Below are 23503 nucleotides of genomic sequence, written 5' to 3' on the forward strand. Positions count from 1 at the left end.
TGCTGGTTTCATTAATAATGAACATGTCTTTAAAGCAAATGTGTCATAGCACAGGGAAGAGATATGGTCTCAGGTTAGTGCACATTTCTTCCAGTGTATAGCTTAAAGTAGGAGTGCAGCATGAAAGAACTGCTGCTGACTGGAAAAAGGCAGCAGCCTTAGAAACTAACTTGATTTCTTACCAGCTTTCTACTGTTTTTCTTCAAGCAACCTAAAAGATGCCTATATATGTTATCCCTTCATATGATATGGTTAGATAGCCCCATCGCATTTACTCTCTGTCCTGTGTCAACTACCTTTTTTCCTTAGGTTGCTTCCTACCACCTCCATGTTCTTCCCCTATTCCTCCACTGCTGACCAAGGGCTTCAGCTTTACCTGTTGTTTCCCCATCTATCCTTAGACCATTTCACATATTTTTAACTTTACACATCTGTAAACTTATAAAACTTACTGAAATATATTTCTTCCCATCCATATTATATTCTCCAGTTTCTGAATTATGTTACTTTTGATGGTGTATACTTGAATTCCATTCATTAATTTCTACCATGATGAGTTATTTTTAATTAGGAATATGGAGGTTAGTATTTGATTTATAAAATTCCAAAATTTGCAACTGGCGTTGAAAAACAGTAAACATTAAATTTATATAGGATTTAGGGAAGGTTAGATTATTTTCAATACTTAACAAAAATGAATTAGAATGATTTAGGGTAATTTTATTTTATTTATTTTTAAATATATTTTTATTGATTTTAAAGAGGAAGGGAGAGGGAGAGAAAGATAGAAACATCAGTGATGAGAGAAAATCATTGATCAGCTGCCTCCTGCACACCCCCTACTGGGGACTGAACCTGCAACCCGGGCATGTGCCCTTGATCGGAATCGAACCCAGGACCCTTCAGTCCACAGGCTAACACTCTATCCATTGAGCCAAACTGGCTAGGGCAATTTTTAAAATAAAGATAAATTTAATACTTTTATCACAAAAAATGTTACAATGTGGTTCAATTTAAAAGTCAAATTACTGTTTTAAAGGTAAGTGTTTGATTTAGAGTTCATGTTCCTATTTTGAAGGTGTTGTTTCAAAGGCTTGGTCTTTCATTACTATCTGTAAAGTAGGTGTATGGGCAATAAACTAAAGAACTTAGACCTTACATTGTTTGTTTACATCAGCTAATAACTATATAAATAATTGAAACAGGAATATAACTTACGTGTGTCAGTTTTCTTGAAAATTTAATGATTTTTTTCCAGGAATAATATTGGTAGTTTCAAAAAGAGTGTATTTCATTGATAGGCTCTCAGTATTTCACCAAATATCTTAAAAACAAAACAAAAAAACTCTTTAAAAATGAACTTTGAATCCTAACAGTTCTCTATAATAGAATGTCTTTTTATGTCAGGATTGCTACATACTAATAATTTTCTTCAAATTTTCTTTTCCCCCCACCAGCCAGGCCCACAACTCCTCTTTCTGTAGGCACCATTGTCCCACCTCCAAGGCCTGCTTCCAGACCAAAGCTTACTTCAGGCAAACTCAGTGGGATTAATGAAATAGTATGTACTCAGGTGTTTCTCTTTTTTAAAAAACTATAACTGTTTTGATTTAAGATGCAAATGATATCTTTCTTTATGCCCACTTTACAGTTAAATGCTTGGAATTTTCTACTGGAGTTTTCAAAGTATAGAAGGGTTTTCCCAAACAACAGTTCCTTCATTCCCCCATCTTACCTCATTATCAGACCTGTGGAGCAAGACATTGTTTAAGACAAAAAAGATTTTCTGAGAAAGTTGGCACATTATAACAGTACTATTCAGTACCCATTGTTTCACAGCTGAGAAGCAGTTTTTATATAATTCTTGGTTCTTAGGCCTTAGAAGTATATTGCCAGGAAAGTCCTGGAGGGCATCTAGTTCAGCTTTCTTTATTTTGTATAAAAGGATACTAATTCACATCACTTAATTGACTTCTTTATATTAAATACATACTGCTGTAAAAGAAGAAAAGGAAAAAAAGCATTGGTTGTCAAAAGTTGTCAGATAGTGAAAGAAATTTTATGGGGTCTAGTCAGAGTGAGGCTCTCCCAAATCAGTCTTTTTGCCTCTGATCTAATTGCCAGATTTAATTTCTGAAAGTCAAGCTTAATCTTTTTCTCCTGATATACATATCCAGTGTTTCATGTGATTGAATATTTTAGCTGCATGTACAAGGCTTTTGATGAACTGCCTGCATTACCAGACGAACTGTCCAACTTTCTCTTCTTTGCAGCCTATGTTCCAGCCACTTAAAACTTTCCACTGTTCCCCAAACACATCATGCTCTTCTATACATCCATGTCTTATTATGCCACCTGTATCTGAAATGCCCCTCAGTTTTCTTTTAGATCCTGTTAAATATCACCATGTAGATAAAACCCTCTTTGATCATTACTTCTCCCCCACTGGATTTAATCATTCTCTTCCTTATACTCATATTTTGCTTGTGTTTCTCTTAGTGCACAAATCACATTGTATTTCTCTCCCTCCCCCTAATGAGCCATACTTTCTTTGTGTGTGCCCTCGTTACTGGACTGTGCCATATTTAATTTCATATCCTTAATACTTTGCATAATGCCTGGCCTATTACAAAATATTTCATGACTAAATGAAAAGGCTTGAGCACCAAGCATTGAAATGGTGACATCTTTCTTTTACAACCCTATTCCCAATGAACAGACTTAGTGGAAGTGAAATGAAGGACTAAATATCAGCTGCTAAGGAGATGGTATTATTTAAGTAATACAAAAATTGTTACATCTTAATAACATGGATGTTTTCCTGCTTACAAAAGCAGTGCCTGATCATGTTGTAAAATTTGGAAAATAGAGAAAACACAAAGAACAAAAAATTCCTTCTATATTTACCACTCAAAAGAGTAACTGCTGTTTTTATATATATATATGCTTTCGTAATTTTTTGAATGCATAGGTACTTAAATATTCAGAGGTAGTAAAATATAGTTGTTAAAAGCACAACTTTATCAGCCATTAACTACCTGAGCAACAGTAGGTAGGTTATTTATTTGGAATCTGTTTCACTATTGGTAAAATGAGTATAATGATAATAGGTTGTTGTGATACTATATGTAAAACACCTAAGAACATTGTCAAGTGCAAATAATTGCTCAAAAAGTTATGAGTAGTATGTGTATATTTTTCTTCACTTGAAAATATTTTGGGAATTCTATATCACGAATTATAGAATTAAAGTGGTAGAATTCTTTGTTAAGTAATCTTAATGTTCTTAAGTCTATTAAATAAGTAAAAGACTTTAGTAGTTGAATCCTTCACTCTCTGCCTCGGCCTTGAGAGCTTTCTAGAAACCACTCTCTAAGGGACCCAGGGAGCGCCATTTGAACTGGCTACATAGCATAAATGCTCTATCTTAGACACTACTGCCAGCAGTACATTTCCAAAAAAATTTTAGGAATTTGACATTTAGTTTATTTCCAAGTTTCCATGATAAACAGTGTCTTAATGAATGTCCTTATGTTTACTTCTTTGCAGACATTATTTCATTAAAAATTTAAAAAGTGAAATCCATGAAGTAAATGGAATGCACATTTTTAAGACTCTTGATGATTGTTGCTGTATTGCCCCTTTGAAAGGTTATGCTGATTTGAATTCTCTCCAGTTGTACGTTGGAGTGCCTATTATCTTGCATGCTTGTATGTGCACTTTTGTCAGAAGGTCTATAACACCTTCCCCACGCCCCTTCAGAGAGCCCTCATTGATCTAGAGCAGTGGTTCTCAAAGTGTGGTCCCAAGACCAGCCGCAGCATTAGCATCTCTTGGGAACTTGTTAGAAATTCACTTTCTCTGGCTTCACCCCAGACAAATCAGAAATTCTGGGGAGTGGCCTAGCAATTGTGTTTTCATAAGCTCTCCAAGTGATTCTGATGCATGCTAATGTTTGAGAAGCAGTGCTGTCCAATAAAAATATAATGCAAGCATATATAATTTCAGATGTTCTAGTAGCCACATAAATAAGTAAAAACATTAAACTGTTTTTATTTCATATAAAAATATCAATTTAACATGTAATCAATATAAAAGTTATTGAGTGTTTACATTCTTTTTGTGAATGTACTAAGTCTTCAAATCCCATTATGTATTTTATAGTTGCAACTCATCTCAAATTTGGACTTGCCAAATTTAAGTGCTAGACAGTGATGCTCTAAAACAAGCAAAAACCACTTGAGCTGTTTTTGCCTCTTCTTAAAAACTTGTAGTAAAAGGCACATTCTAAATTATAGAATTGCAGCCACATTATAGAGGCCATGTTGCCACAGGAGAATTGTCCCTCACAGTAGTTGATTTTCAAGACTTTCCTAAGCGTGTTAGTTTCACATCAACTGTTGAATTTAATATTTTATTTGGCCTCAATACCTTGCAGTACCCCAGTCTGAATACAAAATACTAAGATTTTAAGAATAGTTAAGTGGGGGTTTACTAATTGTAAAACACTGGTCAGTACTTTCTAATTTTCATGAAAATTATATCTGTAAATTTATATTCATGGAATGAAGAGTTGACTAATTTTAGTGTATGAATTTTTATAGGGTTTGTTTTTCTTTTACCTTTTTTATTTTTTTAATAATGTTTTATTTTTCTATTAGAGTTGAGGTACAGTATAGTTTCAGGTGCATAACCAGTGATTGGACATTTATATAACTTACAAAGTGATCATCCTGATAAATCTAGTACCATCTAACACCATACATGTAGTCAATTAGAATATTATTGACTGTATTTCCTATACTGTACGTTACAGCCCCGTGACTATTCTGTACCTGCTAATTTGTACTTTTTTTTTTCTATTCTGATTGTTGAAAGTATTACCTATGTCTCCATTATCCTCCATTGTCCTCTCCAAGCCTATCCCCTGCCTTTTGTTTATCAAATTCCTCAAATAACTAAGGACAGAAACAGCGTCTTGTTCACTGCTTCGTATCTAGTAACTAATCCATGGCCTGATACATAGTAGGCACTAAATAAATATTGTATTTGCTTAATTCTTTTATAAACAGGAAAACGTTATTTTTAAGTAAGCTAAATATGCCTTATTTTAAAAAGTGGTAACACCTCAGGAAGTATTGCTAATGTATTATTGGAACAATTAGGAATTTGGGAGGGAAAAATTGATTTACCCTGGTAAAAGATAAATGAATTAGAACAATGTTTTTTATATTTGTTTTTATGTTAAACTAGAAAAGTGGGAAGACAGTAAAATTAAGATTTTCTCAAATCTCTGTATGGTGGTAACTTTCTCAATGAGGAAGTGTTAAAACGAATTATAAAGGAAAATGTGGAGATTGTAAAAACTAAAAATAAAGGGCAAACAATGGGTTAGTGAAAGCTCAGGTTAATACTAAGTCCTCCCAAAACTAAAGCAGACAGTGCTAATATATACAACTCATAAAAGTGGAAATGCCAATTTTTTTAAATCTATCAAATTGGCTAAAAGTTAAATTATTTTCTTCTTCTCCTAAGGCCTATCTATTCATTGTTGGCAAGGGTGCAGGGAAATATTTTCTTGTATTTATAAAGTGGTAAAGTCAGTAAACCTTTTGGGAAGCAGTTTGGCAGTAAGTGTGGAAAGCCTTCATACTGTTTAGTCATTTGACTTCTGAGATTCTATCTTAAGCATACTTTTTGAAATACAGAAAATGTTTTATGTACAAAGATTCTCTTGACAGCATTATTTTAAAATAACCTTTTCAGCTTTTAATACAGCCTCAAAAAATATTTGATCTATGCATCTCTAATTTTGAGTTACAAGAAATTCACATTATAAATTTAAGTATATTAAAAATGAAATATACATGATACCTAATAATATTTTCCTGATAATGGAGGAATTGTCTTACCATTTTGATAAATACCTCTTTGTTTTTAAGCCCAGGCCATTCAGCCCACCTGTAACTTCCAATACCAGCCCACCTCCTGCTGCTCCTTTAGCCCGGGCAGAAAGTTCTTCCTCTATCTCATCTTCTGCGTCATTGAGTGCTGCCAATACTCCCACAGTAGGTAAGGGATTATCATGGATTACATGTGAAAGCTGGCATCCAAAGTATGATCAGACTGAGGGTTTGTTGTTGTTTGTTTAATGGGCTGGTGATGACTTTAACGTTAGAAATTTGGGTTTCCTGGAAACACACCTGGCATTATCAAACTAGTCACATTTTTCTTTTCTTATTCATAGTTTATGTTATCTAAATAGGAGAATTTTAACCATGGTTAACACTGTTAATGCATCGAATTTACCTAAAACGAATACAAAATAACACTGAATATAAACTGTAATTGAAAAAAAAAAGCAAATTTATAAACTAACCAATATAGCCGAAACCGGTTTGGCTCAGTGGATAGAGCATCGGCCTGCAGACTGAAAGGTCCCAGGTTCGATTCCGGTCAAGGGCATGTACCTGGGTTGCGGGCACATCCCCAGTAGGAGATGTGCAGGAGGCAGCTGATCGATGTTTCTCTCTCATCGATGTTTCTAACTCTCTATCTCTCTCCCTTCCTCTCTGTAAAAAATCAATAAAATATATTTAAAAAAAAAAAAAAATTTATAAACTAACCAATATAAATACTGTAGTTGATGGCAAAATATAATGTAGCCCTTTCTACTGTGAATTGATACTTGCATTCTTAAGGAAGTTTGTATTTTAAAAACAATTCAATGAAAAAAAAAGGTGGGGGGGAGTTTATGTTTGCAATGAATAATTTTTTTCTACAAGAATTTAAATTATAAAGATTTAAAAGTAGGTATTAGGGCATAGCCATACAAACCTAAACCTCACTGAATAAATTCAGTAGTACATTTAAATGTTGCTCAAAAGTGTTTTATTATACCTTTATCCAATTTTTCCTGCAAATTCTTATTACCTTTCTCACCCACTGTTAGTACAATAAACAAAGCATAAAGCCACTTAAACACAGGAGCTGTGTTTTGAGAGTAACAACTTCTCATCAAAGTTATAATTGTCCCTATTGCTGCTGCTTCTAAGTAATAATGGGTTTATCCTCGATAATGTATATCACTGATTTATACTAACTGAACATAATTCAGTAGTGCTCAAAGTGTGGTCCTTAGACCTGCAGCATCTGTCTGCATCACTTGGAAACTTAATAGAAACTAAAGGCCCAGTGCACGGATTCGTGCACCGGTGGGTTCCCTCAGCCTGGCCTGTGCCCTCTCGCAATCCAGGACCCCTTGGGGGATGTAGTAGTGCACAAAGCGGCAGGCCAGGGAAGAACCCGATCCCGGCTGTGCTGTGCTTGCTGCCACAGCTTGGTAGCACTGCTGTGGAGGCGGGAGAGGCTCACATCTCTGCAGCTGCGTCACCAGCCCTCAGCCCGGCGTCTAGCACCCATCAATCAGCTGAGCGGCACTCCCGCACACTGACCACCAGGGGCAGCTCCTGTGTTGAGCGTCTGCCCCCTGGTGGTCAGTGCATGTCATAGCAGCCAGTCAAATGGTCGTTTGGTCACTTAGGCTTTTATATATATAACCTTTTAAATCAGAAATGCTGAGAGTAGCGCTAGCAGTCCTTGAACAGGCCTTCCAAATAATTCTGATGTATGCTAAGTATGAGAATCACAGCCCTAAGTAAGCTGATTTAAATATGTCTAAGTAGATTTTCAAAACACAGGAGAAGTGCCTTTGTGTCTGTGGCCATTGTAAAAATGGCATAAGTAATATAGGCTAAAATGAGATAAAAAATGATTTCTAAATGTCTGAACATGATGTTAACCATCTTACTTCATATACCTTTGTGAACATAGCATTTTCCCATCTTTTAACTTTATGTAAACACAATATGTCTAATAAGTTTGTCTTTGCTATAACAGCAATTTCTTACATTTTTTTGTATATGTGGTTTTGTTAATTTGTTTCTGCAGACTCTACATTTTAGTCATAAAATACATAGATAAGGGTCCTGTTAGAAATCAGGCAGGTGGCCTGTACCAAAATTAGTTTTAGTTCTTTTCCATTATCCCTAGATTATTCAGAAGGTTTTCTCTTTGTGATGGAAACGTTAATTTTGATTGAGTTGGTACATAGTTTATAGTTTGATTCAGTGTGGCCAGTAGAACCACAAGTAGGTAAGTGACTGTGATGATGCAGGCAGGATATGTGTGGATTTTGTATGACAAAGGTTCTTTAAGGTCTACCTAAAAATTATCTTTCTTTATTATGATGCTTATTCAATTCTTTGCTTAGATACAAATTTTTGATACTTATTGTTTCTTGAAAGTATTTTCTTGCGATATTTTGTTTTATTTAAATATGATAGAAGATGATAATTTGATTGGGACACTCTCTGAAATTGAAAAGCACTGTGAAACTTCACAAGGTATTGTATCAAAAGCAAATGTATATGTTAACTAATGATCCTAAAGTGTATCTAAAAATACTTTGTTATCTAAAGTTTTCTTTTCCAGCATTGTATGGTGTCTCAGAAATCAAGAATAACTCTTAAGATTTAACTATCTCAATTTTGTACTAATAATGTTCAGTTGCTATACAGGACCTATTGATATCAAATCCCCAATGATAAAAACACAATATCCATCTCCCTGTTCTCTCAACATTGAGAAATATCAATAGGTCTTAACTCTAAAGCTATTGGAACCACAGAAAAATTACAAAAGAAGCAGAAAGAATATGTCAGTTTTAAGGCATTGTTTTCCCATGCCTCCTCAGTAAAGTGTCTGGCACATGTTAGTGGCTAGTAAAATAACTAGTGTGATTTTGTGAATAAATTTTTATATTACTGGATTAATTTTCATCTGGAATTTTAAGTTGTGTTGTTTGGGTGGGGAGTTACTTTTCCTAGTGACATAGAAGCAGCAGTTCTTGTTGCCAGGTATTTTTCTCACTGAAGAACTTTCTAAGTCAAAATGCCTTCAAATTCTTGAATATCACAAAATCTTCCTGGCCTCTAAAGCTAACAAAAGATCTTTCTTACTATTTGTAGGATCTCAGGTTTAGTTGTGAGGCAGAGAAGCCAGTACTGATTTTTGTCAGAATTGATTCTCGCCCTTGCTGGTTTATCTCACTGAATACAGCCTTGGCCCACAGACTGAAGGGTCCCAGGTTCAAGTCTGGTCAAGGGCACATACCCTGTACCTTGGTTGCAGGCTCAATCCCCGGCTCCAGTTTGGCCTGTACAGTGTGCAACTAATCGATGTGTGTCTCTAGTGATGTTTCTCTCTGTCTCTCCCCATCTTTTCCACTTTCTAAAATTCAATGGAAAAATATCCTCGGGTAAGGATTAACAACAACAACAAAGTCACCCAGTCTTTCACTTAGGTTATCACCTCTGAAATGAAAAATAACTGATGGCTATTAACATTGTGCAACATTTGTATAACAAAGTATACATTCAAATTTCAGAGCTATATGTTGACCTAGGTTACTCATTTTTTAAATAAGAATTAATTATAATTATTTTATTGACTTTTACAAATTGCATCACTTTTATAAATTGTATCACATTACATATTAAATGAAGGATAAATGGGAATAGGACATTAGTAAGGAAAAAATAACCACAGTGCACTATTTGGTGCGATTTTTTTCTATTATGAAGTAAACCAGATACTTAGTTTACATTTTAAAAAAACTTGAACAAATGCATAGATTTAACTTTGTTTACATTTTATTATGCTTTTAAAACACTGTGCTTCATTATGATTTTATTCTAAAGGTATCCGAACTTTATGTCAGGAAAGTTATAAAAATGTTATTAGTTACATTTATCAAGACAAAGTAATGTGGGAATATAATACAAGTATTAGAGAAAGAAGAGGTAAAAGAAAATAATAATTAAAAAATCCAGTTTAATGCCCTGATGTATATGATGGGTAGAACCTGAAAGAATTTAGTATCTGAATGATTTTGAAGCCATATTTTAGTAATTTTAGTTCTTCAGATAAAGGACTTTACCTTCTGACATTCTTTAACCCAACCCTTCTGTGTCTTGACATTTAAAAGAAAAAGTCATTGTGACATGTTTTCCTAATTTTTTTTTGTCCTTTGTAGTACTTTATGCTATATTTTTAATCCCCAGCTTTTACTTGGGGCATATTTGAAACCAGTAATGGAGTCATTTGTGACAAGCTAACATTGTGAATATATCTGTCTTGGTATTTAATAAATATTTTTCGGCAGGATTTAACAAATGAATTGTCTGTATTCTAGGTGTGTCACGAGGTCCCAGCCCTGTCAGCCTTGGAAATCAGGACACCTTACCTGTGGCAGTCGCCCTTACAGAATCTGTTAATGCCTACTTTAAAGGAGCAGATCCCACCAAGTTAGTTTTAAAAAGATACAAATATATGTTTGTGTGCTGGGTGGACGAGTGAGATGGTCAATTTTAAGAGTTATATTTGAATCTGTGTAAGTTAGGGTTTTCTATTTGTTTTACCTGTTTTTTTGCTATCAAATATAATCATTTAAGGATTGTCTTTCAAATTGAAAAGTCACTATAATCAGCAGTAGTGATTTTTCCCTCAATTAATATTCTTGCCCAGGCTTTATGAACAGTATGACACATCTGTTGCTTTACATATCTGTAGAGCGGGATGATGTTTTATTTATTTTTTTTATTTTTTATTTTAAATATATTTTTATTGATTTTTCACAGAGAGGAAGGGAGAGAGATAGAGAGTTAGAAACATCGATGAGAGAGAAACATCGATCAGCTGCCTCCTGCACATCTCCTACTGGGGATGTGCCCGCAACCCAGGTACATGCCCTTGACCGGAATCGAACCTGGGACCTTTCAGTCCGCAGGCCGACGCTCTATCCACTGAGCCAAACCGGTTTCGGCAGGATGATGTTTTAGATGGGGATAGACTATGAATCTTGGCCTAATATATGTTTTGTGAAAGTCTGACATTTGCAAGAGAGCCCTAGAATGCATGTTTAATATCTGAGACCTTATTTTAAGAAAATGATATTTGGGTGAATGACCATCTCTACTTTTCATGGAACATTATTCATTCAACCTACATTCATTCATTAAATATTTGAGCACCTATTATGCATAAAACTGTTACAAGTTTGCATTATCATGTGAGAAACAGTTTCTTTGAATATTAGTTTTCTCTCACAATAATGCAAGCTTAGGAGAGAAGAACTAGAGTATCCTCAGCACAGACAGTTTTACACATAGTAGGCACTCAAATACTAGTATTTGATGACTGAATATATATGGAATGAATAATGTTATATTAGGGGTATTGATACATGCTATGAAGAAAAATAAACCAGGGTAAGGGGTTGGACAATTACAATAGATGGCTACTATTTTAGATAGAATGGTCAACGAAACCCTTTTAAACAAATGTTTGAAAGACATTGAGGAGTAAGCCATGCAGGTATTGGAAGGAAGAGCATTCCAGTGAGTGTAAGGGACTGAGGTAAAAGCATGCTTGGCATATTTAAGAAACAGCAAGGAGAGCCATGTCATTGAGTAGAAGCAAGCAAGGAGGAGAGTAGTCAAAGATAAATCCATAGAGGGACCAGTTTAGGTTATGCATGATAGATGGTAATGAGTTTAGAATTTATTTTACCTTCTTTTTAAAAAATTTTTTTATTGATTTCAGAGAGGAAGGGACAGGGAGAGAGAGAGAGAGAAACATCAATAATGAGAATCATTGATCGGCTGCCTCCCTCATACCCCCTAATGGGGATTGAGCCCACAACCCAGGCATCTGCCCTGACTGGGAATTGAACCGTGACCGCCTGTTCATAGGTCAATGCTCAACCACTGAGCCATACCAGCCGAACTGGGATTTATTTTGAGTGAGGTGGAAAGCCAGTGGAGGCTTTTAAGCAGAGGAGTAATGAGGTTAATGTTTTTGAAGGAGCCAGAGTAGATGCAGAGAGAGAATTAACCATAGAAGTTCAGGTGAGATGATGGTGGCTTCTATATATGAGTATTAGTAGATGAGATGCTGAACAGAAATAAGATTCTGAATATATTTTAAAAACAGAGTTGTCAAGATTTAATGAGTGAGTAGACTGCTAAGTTTGAAGTACTAAGACAACTTAGTGGAGATACTAAGTTGATAGTCAAATGCATGATTCTGGAGTTCAGAGCATAGATGTTAGAGATAAAATGTCTAGTTGTCATTAATTTGTATATAATACTTAAAACCAGGGGCCTTAGGCAGTAGAGAAGATATCTGATGAGAACTAAGTCCTGGTACCCTCCAGTGTTTAGAAAACAGGATGAGAATGATCCATCAAAGGAATTAGAGATAGCATGCCACAAGAGAGGTGAGGAGAGAACCAGTAGAGCAGTGTCCCAGAAATTAAGTGAATAAACCCTTTCATGATGGACGGTTGTGAAGCTATATCTGATGCCACTAACAGGTCAAGAAACATTGACCATTGACAATTTGGAGGTCATTGGTAACCTTCACAGAACAATTTTAGCAGAGTGGTAGATGGAAGCCTGTTCAGGAGCAAATAGACAACTGTATTTAGGAAAAGCAAATGTAGACAGCTCTTGGAGGATGTTTTGCTTTAAGTGGAAGCAGGAAAATGGGGTAGAAGCAGAAGAGAGATAGAATTAGAGGAGGATTTTTATTAATCTAGTGTTTTTTAAGGCTGTTGTTCATTTTAGCACATCTGTATGCTGATGGGAAAGATCCAATATGTATGGGGAAAATTGAACCTTCAGGAAAGAGAGGGACAACTGCAAGAGTGAAATCCTTCAGTGTGTGAGAGGAGAGGCGCTCCCGGGCACAGGTGATAGGATTGGCCTCGGGTGCATAGACTCATCAGTTGAAACAGGAGAGAAAGCAGACGGTATGGATACAGAGTCAGATAGATTATGAGAAGGTTCTTTAAATTTTACTGGGAAAAAAAATCAGCAAAGTAAAGTGGCTGTGAGAGGGGGAAGGAATATTGCAGATTAGAGGGAAAGGGTGAAGGTATGAAAAGATGTAGGGATTGTAGAATTGTCAGGGAACAGTAAGGGGGCCCAGTTGGGAGTTTTGGCTCTAGTCATGTTCAGCTCTATAGATGTAGGTGAGGAGCTGAACTTAGCAAAGACTGTGTTTTGCCAAGTAAGCATGATCAAGTGAGAGAGAAGGGAGGACTTATGCATGCGAGTGTGTGTAATGATGGACCGGGACATTCCAAGATGGGAGGAAATTCGGATAAGAAGTAATGAGTGAAGGTTAGTGAAAAGGTTGGTAGGAATAACATTTTGGAAGTTTTAATGAGGTTGGAGAATTGTTGTAAATGCCATACTAGACAGGATGAGTTGGGAAAAAAAGAAAGTGGTGATTAGATAAGTGGGGATTCTGAAGTTGAGATTATGGAGGTGCTCCGGCATAGCTGAGGTGGACTGGAAGGCAGAATCATTAGAGGTGAGGGGCTAAAGAACTAGGGGACCAAAATATTGAAAGGATTATCTATGTGGATATTGAAATCACTAAAAATTATAATGGACTGTTTCTGTACCAGTACTTACTAACAATAGGCCAGGAGCTAAAATTTTCAGAAAATGAAAGGAAGTGAAGATTACTTGAAAGGGATGGACGAGTGAGTATATAGTTCAATGGTATGGGTTTCAAAGGAAGCTGGTAGTTTTTAGGAAGGAAGAAGGAACACAGAGTTGGAAGAGGCAGTGAGGAACAAGGAGGACATTTACCACCGACTGCCACCCTGAGGCCTAGGACTCTGGTGTTTAGAAGGAAAAATGGCTGCAGTGGGGACAGTGTCACCTTCCAGGATGGCCAGGGGACGGTTTTGTAAACAAGTAGAGGAGTTATCAGTGTGCCTACATTTGTGTTGAGTATGCCATTTCACAAAGGATCATTTAAAAAATAAAACTGAAAAAATAATTCGTTCATAGTTATGATAAATATACATAAAGTCCTTTTTAAACCAGATATGCTTTAAATGGAGACTAAAGTGCCTTACTTAAACTATTTAAAATTTTCAACATCTCTAATTTCAGGTGTATTGTGAAGATCACTGGTGACATGACAATATCATTTCCAAGTGGAATTATTAAAGTCTTCACTAGCAATCCATCTCCAGCTGTGCTGTGCTTCAGGGTGAAAAATATCAGCAGACTAGAGCAAATTCTTCCAAATGCACAACTTGTGTTCAGGTTTGTGTACTTTTGTTTTAAAGGTGGAATTTCTTTTTAAGAACATTTTCCTGCCCTAGCCGGTTTGGCTCATTGGATAGAGCGTCAGCCTGTGGACTCAAGGGTCCCAGGTTTGATTCCGGTCAAGGGCATGTACCTTGGTTTCGGGCACATCCCCGGTGGGGGGTGTGCAGGAGGCAGTTGATCGGAGCTTCTCTCTCATCGATGTTTCTAGCTCTCTATCCCTCTCCCTTCCTCTCTGTAAAAAACCAATAAAATATATTTTAAAAAAAACATTTTCCTGCTTTTTTGAAGCAATAATAATTTAATTTGAAGACAATACCATATTTATGATTGAACAGCTTTGTGCTGTTTTTTTGTTTTTGATGGTGGTAATAATTATTACATTCTTACATCCTTTTCTGTCCATCATCTCATCTTTCAGGCAAACTTCTGGTATGTTTTATTCTTTATTCCCTAACTGTAGCTTTCCTCCATCCCATCTTTTGGTTCCTTTCTGCTAGTTTTTCCCAGGTCACCAAATTGTTACACAGAGGCAAAGGATAAATAAAAGTCAAATAAATAACAAAAATATTTCTTACGCATGCAGTGATCCATCACAGTGTGATTCTAACACAAAAGATTTTTGGATGAACATGCAAGCCGTTACTGTCTACCTCAAGAAACTATCAGAGCAAAATCCAGCTGCCTCTTATTATAATGTAGATGTATTAAAGTATCAGGTGAGTGTCCTGTCATTGAAAAAAATCCTGTCTAAAATAGTAACACATAGACTATTGTAGATCATTAAATGAATAATATGTCATACCAAATGAGGTTCATTTCAGGAATGCAAGGATGTTTCAAAATCAGAAAATCTGTTAAGCCTATGGAGATTTTGACCATTTGACCAGTAGCATTTCAAGACAATGTGGACTCATATGTGGGATATAATGATCAACATTATTTGATGAACAGGAATAGATCCAGAGACAAATGGCAGGGGAGGGTGTTAGAGATCAACCAAAGGACTTGTATGCATGCATATTAGCATAACCAATGGACACAGGCACTGGGGTGGTGGGGGTTTGCCCAGGGTGGGAATGGCTTGGGAAGGGGGCGGGGGTCAAGCGGGGAAAAAGGAGACATATGTAAAACTTTTGACAAATAAATTTTTTAAAAAAGACAATGTAGAAATGATGCATTTTTCAATAAATGGTATTGATGATCAAATTCATCATCTATTTCTGGTTAAAATTTTGAGTAAATATATGCATGAATGCGTCCTTAACCTGAAAAGACCAGCAGCATCAGACTTAATAAACCACCTAAAGCAATTAATCAAAGTCAAGAATGGCTAAGACAACCATTATTTCTATTAGTATACAAGATTTTTCTGGATGTGTTAGTACAGTTAGACAAGAGACTGGAATAAGTGGTAATAAATATTGGAAAGTAGAAACCAAAATTATTACTTACAAGGAATAAGTTTTTCCTGGAAAAATCAAGAAGATCAAGTAAAAAACTTGAATATAGGAGAATAATGCAAAAATCAATAGATTTCAAAACAATCAGGAAAACTAATGCAGCAAAACATTCACAATAAAAAATATCAATTAGGAAGAAACATAAAACAACCTCTACTGATTTGAATATAGTTAGAAATGAATATTTCATTGATTTTCAGGAAACTCATGTAAAAAAGTTTAGCTGTTTCTAAATTAACTTAAAAACTTAGTATATTCCTAGTCAGAAACCCAGTTGAGGTGTTTATGTATTTGTGTTTAGAGACTTGACAGTTATTTTCAAGTTTTCTGGAAGAATAAAGTTAAGAAGTGCTTTAAACAGTAATGTGGAGTAATGTTTTTGTTTTAATGGGAAATTATTATAAGGCAACAATATTTAAAATAGTTTGCAACTGGCACAACAATAGATGGCCAGATGAATGGAACAAATTAGAGTATCCAAAAATAGATCTAAGGATAAATGGAAAATTGTTTATATGACAAAGTAGCATTTTAAGTCAATGTGGAAATGATGAATTTTTCAATGGTATTGGGGCAGAAGGCTAGATATTTGGGGAAAAATTTAAGCTAAATTCCTAACTCCAACCAAAATAAAATCTACATGTGTCAAAGGTTTAATAATAAATGAGACCGTAAAGATACTAAATTATGGGTGAATATATGTATATTTATGGGTATATAAGTGTGTGTATATATGTATAATATCTACTTATTAGTATTTAATCTTGAGGTATGGAAGACCTTTCAAAGAATGGTACAAAACCCAGAAGCTATGCAAGAAGAGAGTGAGATATTTGACACAAAAATAAATTTGTGTATAAAATATTTAGCTAAAACAAACCCTGAACAGAATCAATATTTAATTTGAGGGAAAAGTATTTATAATATATAAGACAGACCATAAGGCTTACTTCAAAGAGCCTTTATAAATTTGTAAGTAAAAGGTGAATAACTCAATAGATAGTTAACTTATGGACAGAAGCTCCATACCAGTAGAAATCAGAGCAGTGAATATTTTTTTTTATTGTTTAAAGTATTACATATGTCTCCTTTTTCCCGGATTGACCCTCCCACCCCCACCCCAAGAGCAGTAAGTATTTAGACAACAATGATATACTGGTTTTAGCCCATCAGATTGATAAAAATAAAAAAAGGTTGCTTTATTAAGAGTGTGATCGCTTGTTAGTAGTACAAATGAATGGAATCTTAGAAGGCAGTTCTGTTTTTTTTAAAAATATGTTTATATTGATGTTTAGAGAGAGAAAAAACATCGATCAGTTGCCTTCTGCACTCCCCCCCACCCCTACTGGGGGCCCTGACCCAGGACCAAACTGTCGACCTATCAAACCAGTGATCTTTTGGTGCATGGGACGACGCCCAACCAACTGAGCCACACTGGCCAGGGCAGATTTAACCTTTAACTCAACAGTTCCAGTTCCAGAAATCTATTCTTCAGAAATCACACAAAAGGGGGAAAAATAATCTAAAATACACAGGAAACCACTGAAGTACACATCCACAGAGAAAGTGATTGATTACATGAATTATAGCCATTAAAAAGAATGAGATGTCTCTCTGTTTGTATATGCCTAAAAAGTCTAGAAGGATATGTGTACTACGATGCTAACAATGAGGAGTAAGAATGCCAAGGGATTAATTTCCTGTTGCATATACTTCTATATTGTTTGAATTTTTAATAGGATAATTGTATTTAAATAGCTTGTGTTTCTAGGAAATAAATACCTAAAGAGTAAAAAAGTGCTGCTGCCATTTCAGTTAGCTTAAAGTTTATTCCAGGTATTAATTTATCATTCATTCAACAAACATTTATTATTCAGTGCTTGCTAATTGCTGAGAGTTGGGTGGGGAGATAGAAAGAAGTAAATAATACCATGTGTTTGAAAATACGTGGTATGGAAAAAGTAAGAAGTGTGAAAGTAAGCTCTGAAAAATTGCATTTTCAATGTAAATTTAAACAGGGCGATCAGAGTAGGTCTCACTGAAAGGGAGTCCTTTGAGCAAGGAACTAAAGAATTAGAATTGTATCATTTACCTATGGGTCATGTGATTAAAACTAGCCATTTGAAGTTGGAAAATATTCTAATTCCAGACTTGCAGAACTTCATGGTGACACATCCATTTCTCTTGTTTTAAATCTAAGTTCTTAGAATTCTAAGATTCTTTATGAATTATATGTTGAATGCTGAGAGGTATTCAAACGTTACAAGCATAAATAAGAATCACTGGATAACAACAGATTCTGTGAACTTATATATGTCATTAACTGACTTGTTTACTTTTCAGGCCAAGTAAATATTTGTTTTTCTCTTTAAAGGTATCATCAAATGGTATTCAGTCCACGCCTCTAAATCTTGCAACATACTGGAAATGTAGTGCTGGCACCACAGATCTTAGAGTGGATTATAAGTACAACCCAGAAGCTATGGTGATACCAAGTGTGCTTTCCAACATACAGGTGATGGTACCTGTGGATGGAGGGGTCACAAACATGCAGTCCCTTCCTCCTGCAATATGGTAAGTTTAGGAGATTTCCGAATTTCTGCTAAATGTGTTTTAACCTCCAATTTTTAGAACCTAAGTTATGAAAATTGTATAAGTTTGAAAAGTTTTGGTACATTTTCCCATAGAAACTATGCTATAAAAAGATGTTCATTTTACTAGTTAAGCCACAGTAGCCTCAATCCAAAATAAACAAACTAGTTTTGATGAATCATTCAAGTCTGGATGTTGACAAGACAACTTTACCCTTAGGCAAATTGCTTAGCCTCTCTAAACATTTTGTTTTTAAAAATAAAGATCATAATAATTATTTTACAGGATTAAATATATCTGGCATACCTATAGGAACACAGATTAGTGTTTAGTAGTATTAGATATTCTACTCTCATCTCTTAACTACCTCTCTTGTGCTCTCTATTAATATTAGTATAGACTCTAACCATTTAATAAAAGTGTGTTTTTCTTGAGTAATGAACTGAGCCATCTACACATTGTTTTTCTCTAATTAGTAGGAATGAAAATTACATAGCTTAGTAAAGATTCCATTAATTTAATAAAAATTCCATTAATTGAGAAAGACATATAATATTATATTTTATATCATATCAAATATTTTCACCAGGTGATACTATTGAAAATAAATTTAGTATTATAGTTCTAGTGAAATATTTAAAACACATTTATTTATTGAGTGCCCTTTATGAATAAGGTATAATACTAGCCACTTAATCTGAAGATACTTGTTATTATAGGAATGCAGAACAGATGAAGGCCTTTTGGAAACTGTCTGGTGTTTCAGAAAAATCAGAAAATGGAGGTAAGTGTGTGCTTGTTTTTCTTTTTTTAAATAATGTGAGGTCATAGAAAATGACTTTTTAAGGCATATTTATGGAAAGTTTTTTCCTGGAATTTCATGACTTCAGTTCTAGAATTCACCACTAGGTGGAAGTTAATACCTTAAATAAAGTGGACCAGTTAAGATTCAGAACAGATTTTTCCTCCTCTACATTGAATATGCTTTCTCTGTAAGGAAAAGAATTTGCTATGCTGTCACTTTATAAATGTTAAGTAAATGCTTATGTTCACATTTTAACATAAAATTTAATTCATTAGGTATTTTCTCTTAAAGAGGTAGAACTGTTTATTCCAGCTAGGTAACTTGGTAACTAATTGAAAGTGATTTAACACACTCTTTTGTTCACTGTTAATGGAGTCCTCCCGGCCTCCCAGAAATCATGTAGAAGTTTTCAGGCTTTAAAAAGCCCCTTTGTGAAGTAAAAGGAAAAATAAATGAATGGGACTACATAAAACAAAAAAGTTTTCTGCACTGCAAAAGAAATCATCAACAAAACAAAAAGGCAACCAACTGAATGGGAGAAGATACTTGCAAACAATACCTGCTATGACACCCACTGGCGCCAGGCCAGCCAAGGCAGGTGCGACGCAATTGGTTGGGCCCGGCCATCGCCCCGTGATTGCCCCGCAGAGGGAGGCCCAGGCCACCCACCAGCGGGCTGCAGTGGGTGGGCAGGGCCTACCTCTTTGGGGCAACCACAATCACTCGCCCCAAAGAGGGAGGCCCAGGCTACCTGGCCGGCGGCACTGCGGTGGGTGGGGCCTCCCTCTAAGGGGCGATCGATCACTCCCAGACTGTGAGAAGGTGCAGGCCGGGCTGAGGGGCGCCCCCCCCCCCCCCCTCCAGTGCATGAATTTCGTGCACCAGGCCTCTAGTTATCCATAATATATAAAGAAGTCATACAACTCCGGGGGACATCTGTAATGCTCTCAAAAATAAAGATAACGAAACCGGTTTGGCTCAGTGGATAGAGCGTCGGCCTGCGGACTGAAGGGTCCCAGGTTCGATTCCAGTCAGGGGCATGTACCTGGGTTGTGGAGCACATCCCCAGTAGGAGGTGTGCAGGAGGCAGCTGATCGATGTTTCTCTCTCATCGATGTTTCTAACTCTCTCTCTCCCTTCCTCTCTGTAAAAAATCAATAAAATATGTTTAAACAAAAAATAAATAAAGATAAATAAATTTTTTAAAAGAAGAATACAACAAAAAGCCAAGCATTCCCATTAAAAAATGGGCAGAGGACCTGAACAGACACTTCCCAAAAAGACATGCAAATAGTCAACAGATGTATGAAAAGATGGTCAACTTCGCTAGCTATAAGAAAAATTAAAATAAAAATCACAATGAAATGCCACCTCACACCTGTTAGAATGACTAATATCAACAAGATAAGAAATAGCAAGTGTTAGAGAGGATGTGGAGAAAAAGGATCCCTTATACCAGGTGTACCAGTTAATCGGATTTTTTTCAATAGATGGGGTTACACATATGTTGATATATATTCGATTTGATATGTATGCTATTTTGTATTGACAGCAAGCTGCAAAACTTCGTATGTCAAATTTTCTGAAGGTGTTAACATAGATATTTTTACGCTTAAAAATGTCCAATTTCGTGCCAAACAAAGAGCATTTGTGGGAAGTTTTAATTCATTACTTTATTTTGAAGAAAAGTGCTGCTGAAAGTTATCATATACTTCGGGAAGCTTATGGCGAACATGCTCCATCTCAAGATACTTGTGAACGCTGGTTTAAACGCTTTAAAAGTGATGATTTTGATGTGAAAGACAAAGAACGTCCAGGTCAACCAAAAAAGTTTGAAGACCAACAGTTAAAAGCATTATTGGATGAAGATGCGTGTCAACTCAAAAACAACTTGCAGAAAGATTAAACATTGCTCAGCAAACAATTTGCGATCATTTACAAGCAATGGAAAGATTTTAAAGGAAGTAAAATAGGTGCCACATTAACTGAACGAAAGACAAATGGAAAACCGAAAAGTCATCAGTAAAATGTTGCTTGAACGGCATGAAAGAAAGTCTTTTTTGCATCAAATTGTGACTGGCGATGAAAAGTGGATTATTTTGAGAATCCCAAATGCACAAAATCATGGATTGATCCAGGTCAACCATCAACATCGACTGCAAGGCCAAATCGCTTCAGAAAGAAGACAATGCACTGCGTTTGGTGGGATCAGGAAGGTGTGGTGTATTATGAGCTTCTAAAACCAGGTGAAACTATTAATACTGATCGCTACCGACAACAAATAATCAATTTGAACCATGCTTTGATCATGAAAGGACCAGAATGTTCCAGAAGACACGGCAAAGTAATTTTGCTTCATGATAATGCACCATCACACACTTCAAAACCAGTTAAAGACATGTTAAAAGATCTTGCCTGGGAAGTATTAACACACCCGCTGTATTCACCAGACCTTGCTCCTTCAGATTGCGTGTGCCATCTATCGGAACTAGTGGTACTTTCTGAGCAGCACTTCAAGACTATGAAGAAGTGGAAAATTGGGTCTCTGAATGGTTTGCCTCAAAACAAGAAAAGTTCTATTGGGACGGTATCCACAAATTACCTAAAAGATGGGGAAATGTGTAGCTAGTGATGGACGTTACTTTGAATAAAACACTTTTGATGTTTCTCTTGAAATTACCATGTTTTCTTTGAGTACAAAATCCGCATTATTAACTGGTACACCTGGTATGTTTAAGGAGGGCTTGGACAATGGTTAAGAATTAGGTAGCGATTCATCTTCCCCACTAGCAAAATAGTATAGGGTGGATCAGTGTTACGACATCTTCCAGATTTTTCTCTGTAATGTTCAATTTCTGTGTAAGGAATCATAGAATGTGATTCCTGCTACCTAGCAATTCTGCCCACAGAAACCTGGTAACTTCCTAGTAAACTCTTCCTTTCTCACCTCTTGATTCTAGCTCTTAAATATTTATCTTTCAAATGCATTCCTTTCCCTTCCCTTAGCCTAGTTCAGATTCCCTTTTCCTGTCACCTAGAGTCCTAGACTGTTTTATTGACTTTCAGTTGATCTCCCTACCTTGCATCTTGCGCCCCCCTCCCTTCCTAAAACATTAATCTGAAATGTTTCTGTCTTTCTTACCTTTGGTGGTTCCCTATGGTTATTTCTTATCTTGGCATGTAAAGATATTTAGAGCTTGTTCCTTGCTGTCATTCTAGTCTCATCTTCTGCCATTCTCCAGCTTTCTCCGACTCCTCTGGTATAGAAGTAGTTCCCTTAAATGCATCATGCTCTCTCCAGTCTCCCATCTCTGTAGTTCCCTCTGCCTGAAATACATACGGGCATCCCCACCACCATTTTATGTGCTTTTGTGTTCCATGGCTCCTGAGAGTTCTATGGCATTTATCATATTCATCATAATTGTTTGGTTTACTATTTCTGCCATGCTATTAGGCATGAAGTGTATTGAATAAATGGTTATATCAAAAAGGAAGCACCTCAGAAGTACCTATTTTGCATGATGGTTTAGACCTGTTAAGTAAAGAGAGGTGAATAGAAAATAGTAATGTTGACAGAGTTCTCCCCAGTCTTAGTTGTCTTTCCTTTTTTCCCTCTCCCACTCCCATGATATGAGAAACATTTCCCTTTTACTTTATTCCTACTCATATTCCTCCTAGGGCTTCCCTCTGACCTACCCTCACTGACTTCCTTCTCTTTTGACTCACTTCAGCTTGCATATAGCATAGGAACCTCAGTAGTAAAGAACTCATACTCGTATTAAGTCAAAGAGGAGCATGGGTTAAGATTATTTACTTAACAAAAATTCAGATTCACGCCCTGACCGGTTTGGCTCAGTGGATAGAGCATCGGCCTGCGGACTCAAGGGTCCCAGGTTCGATTCCAGTCAAGGGCATGTACCTTGGTTGCGGGCACATCCCCAGTGGGAAGTGTGCAGGAGGCAGCTGATCGATGTTTCTCTCTCATCGATGTTTCTAACTCTCTATCCCTCTCCATTCCTCTCTGTAAAAAGTCAATAAGATATATTTTTAAAAAAATTCAGATTCACTGAATAAAGTCTAAATTTGGAAACAGGATCATGATTCGTTTACTGTATACATGTCATGAATTTGGCATAGGACTGATAATAGTTTATCTTAAGTGTTCATTTGATTTTTTTGGTATGAAATGTACATTATCCTGTGTAAATTCTTTATTCCTTTCCTTGTAGGTTCTGGGACTCTAAGAGCAAAATTTGATCTTTCAGAAGGACCCAGTAAACCGACAACACTTGCAGTGCAATTCCTCAGTGAGGGAAGTACCCTCTCAGGAGTGGATATTGAACTTGTAGGCACTGGCTATAGGCTTTCCTTAGTAAAGAAGCGGTTTGCCACTGGTGAGTTGGGAGATTTCAAGTTTTTTCATGTACATGGGAAACATTTGTATTCTAATC

At 36.0% G+C, this 23503-nt stretch overlaps 1 protein-coding gene across 3 annotated transcripts in view; it reads left to right on the top strand.

The window, feature by feature from the left end:
• Positions 1-23503, top strand: part of FCHO2 (FCH and mu domain containing endocytic adaptor 2) — a 113917-nt gene that overhangs the window by 87793 nt on the left and 2621 nt on the right. For all 3 annotated transcript variants that reach the window (XM_070412164.1, XM_070412165.1, XM_070412166.1), the window contains 8 exons: positions 1458-1561; positions 5943-6072; positions 10256-10367; positions 14034-14189; positions 14779-14911; positions 18030-18229; positions 18967-19031; positions 23282-23446. In XM_070412164.1, the coding sequence (XP_070268265.1) occupies positions 1458-1561; positions 5943-6072; positions 10256-10367; positions 14034-14189; positions 14779-14911; positions 18030-18229; positions 18967-19031; positions 23282-23446 (1065 nt within the window). The remainder of the gene's footprint in view (positions 1-1457; positions 1562-5942; positions 6073-10255; positions 10368-14033; positions 14190-14778; positions 14912-18029; positions 18230-18966; positions 19032-23281; positions 23447-23503) is intronic.

Source organism: Myotis yumanensis, unplaced genomic scaffold (assembly GCF_028538775.1).
Source record: "Myotis yumanensis isolate MYYU_CA2020_CCGP unplaced genomic scaffold, mMyoYum1.0.hap1 SCAF_4, whole genome shotgun sequence".
NCBI lineage: Eukaryota > Metazoa > Chordata > Mammalia > Chiroptera > Vespertilionidae > Myotis > Myotis yumanensis.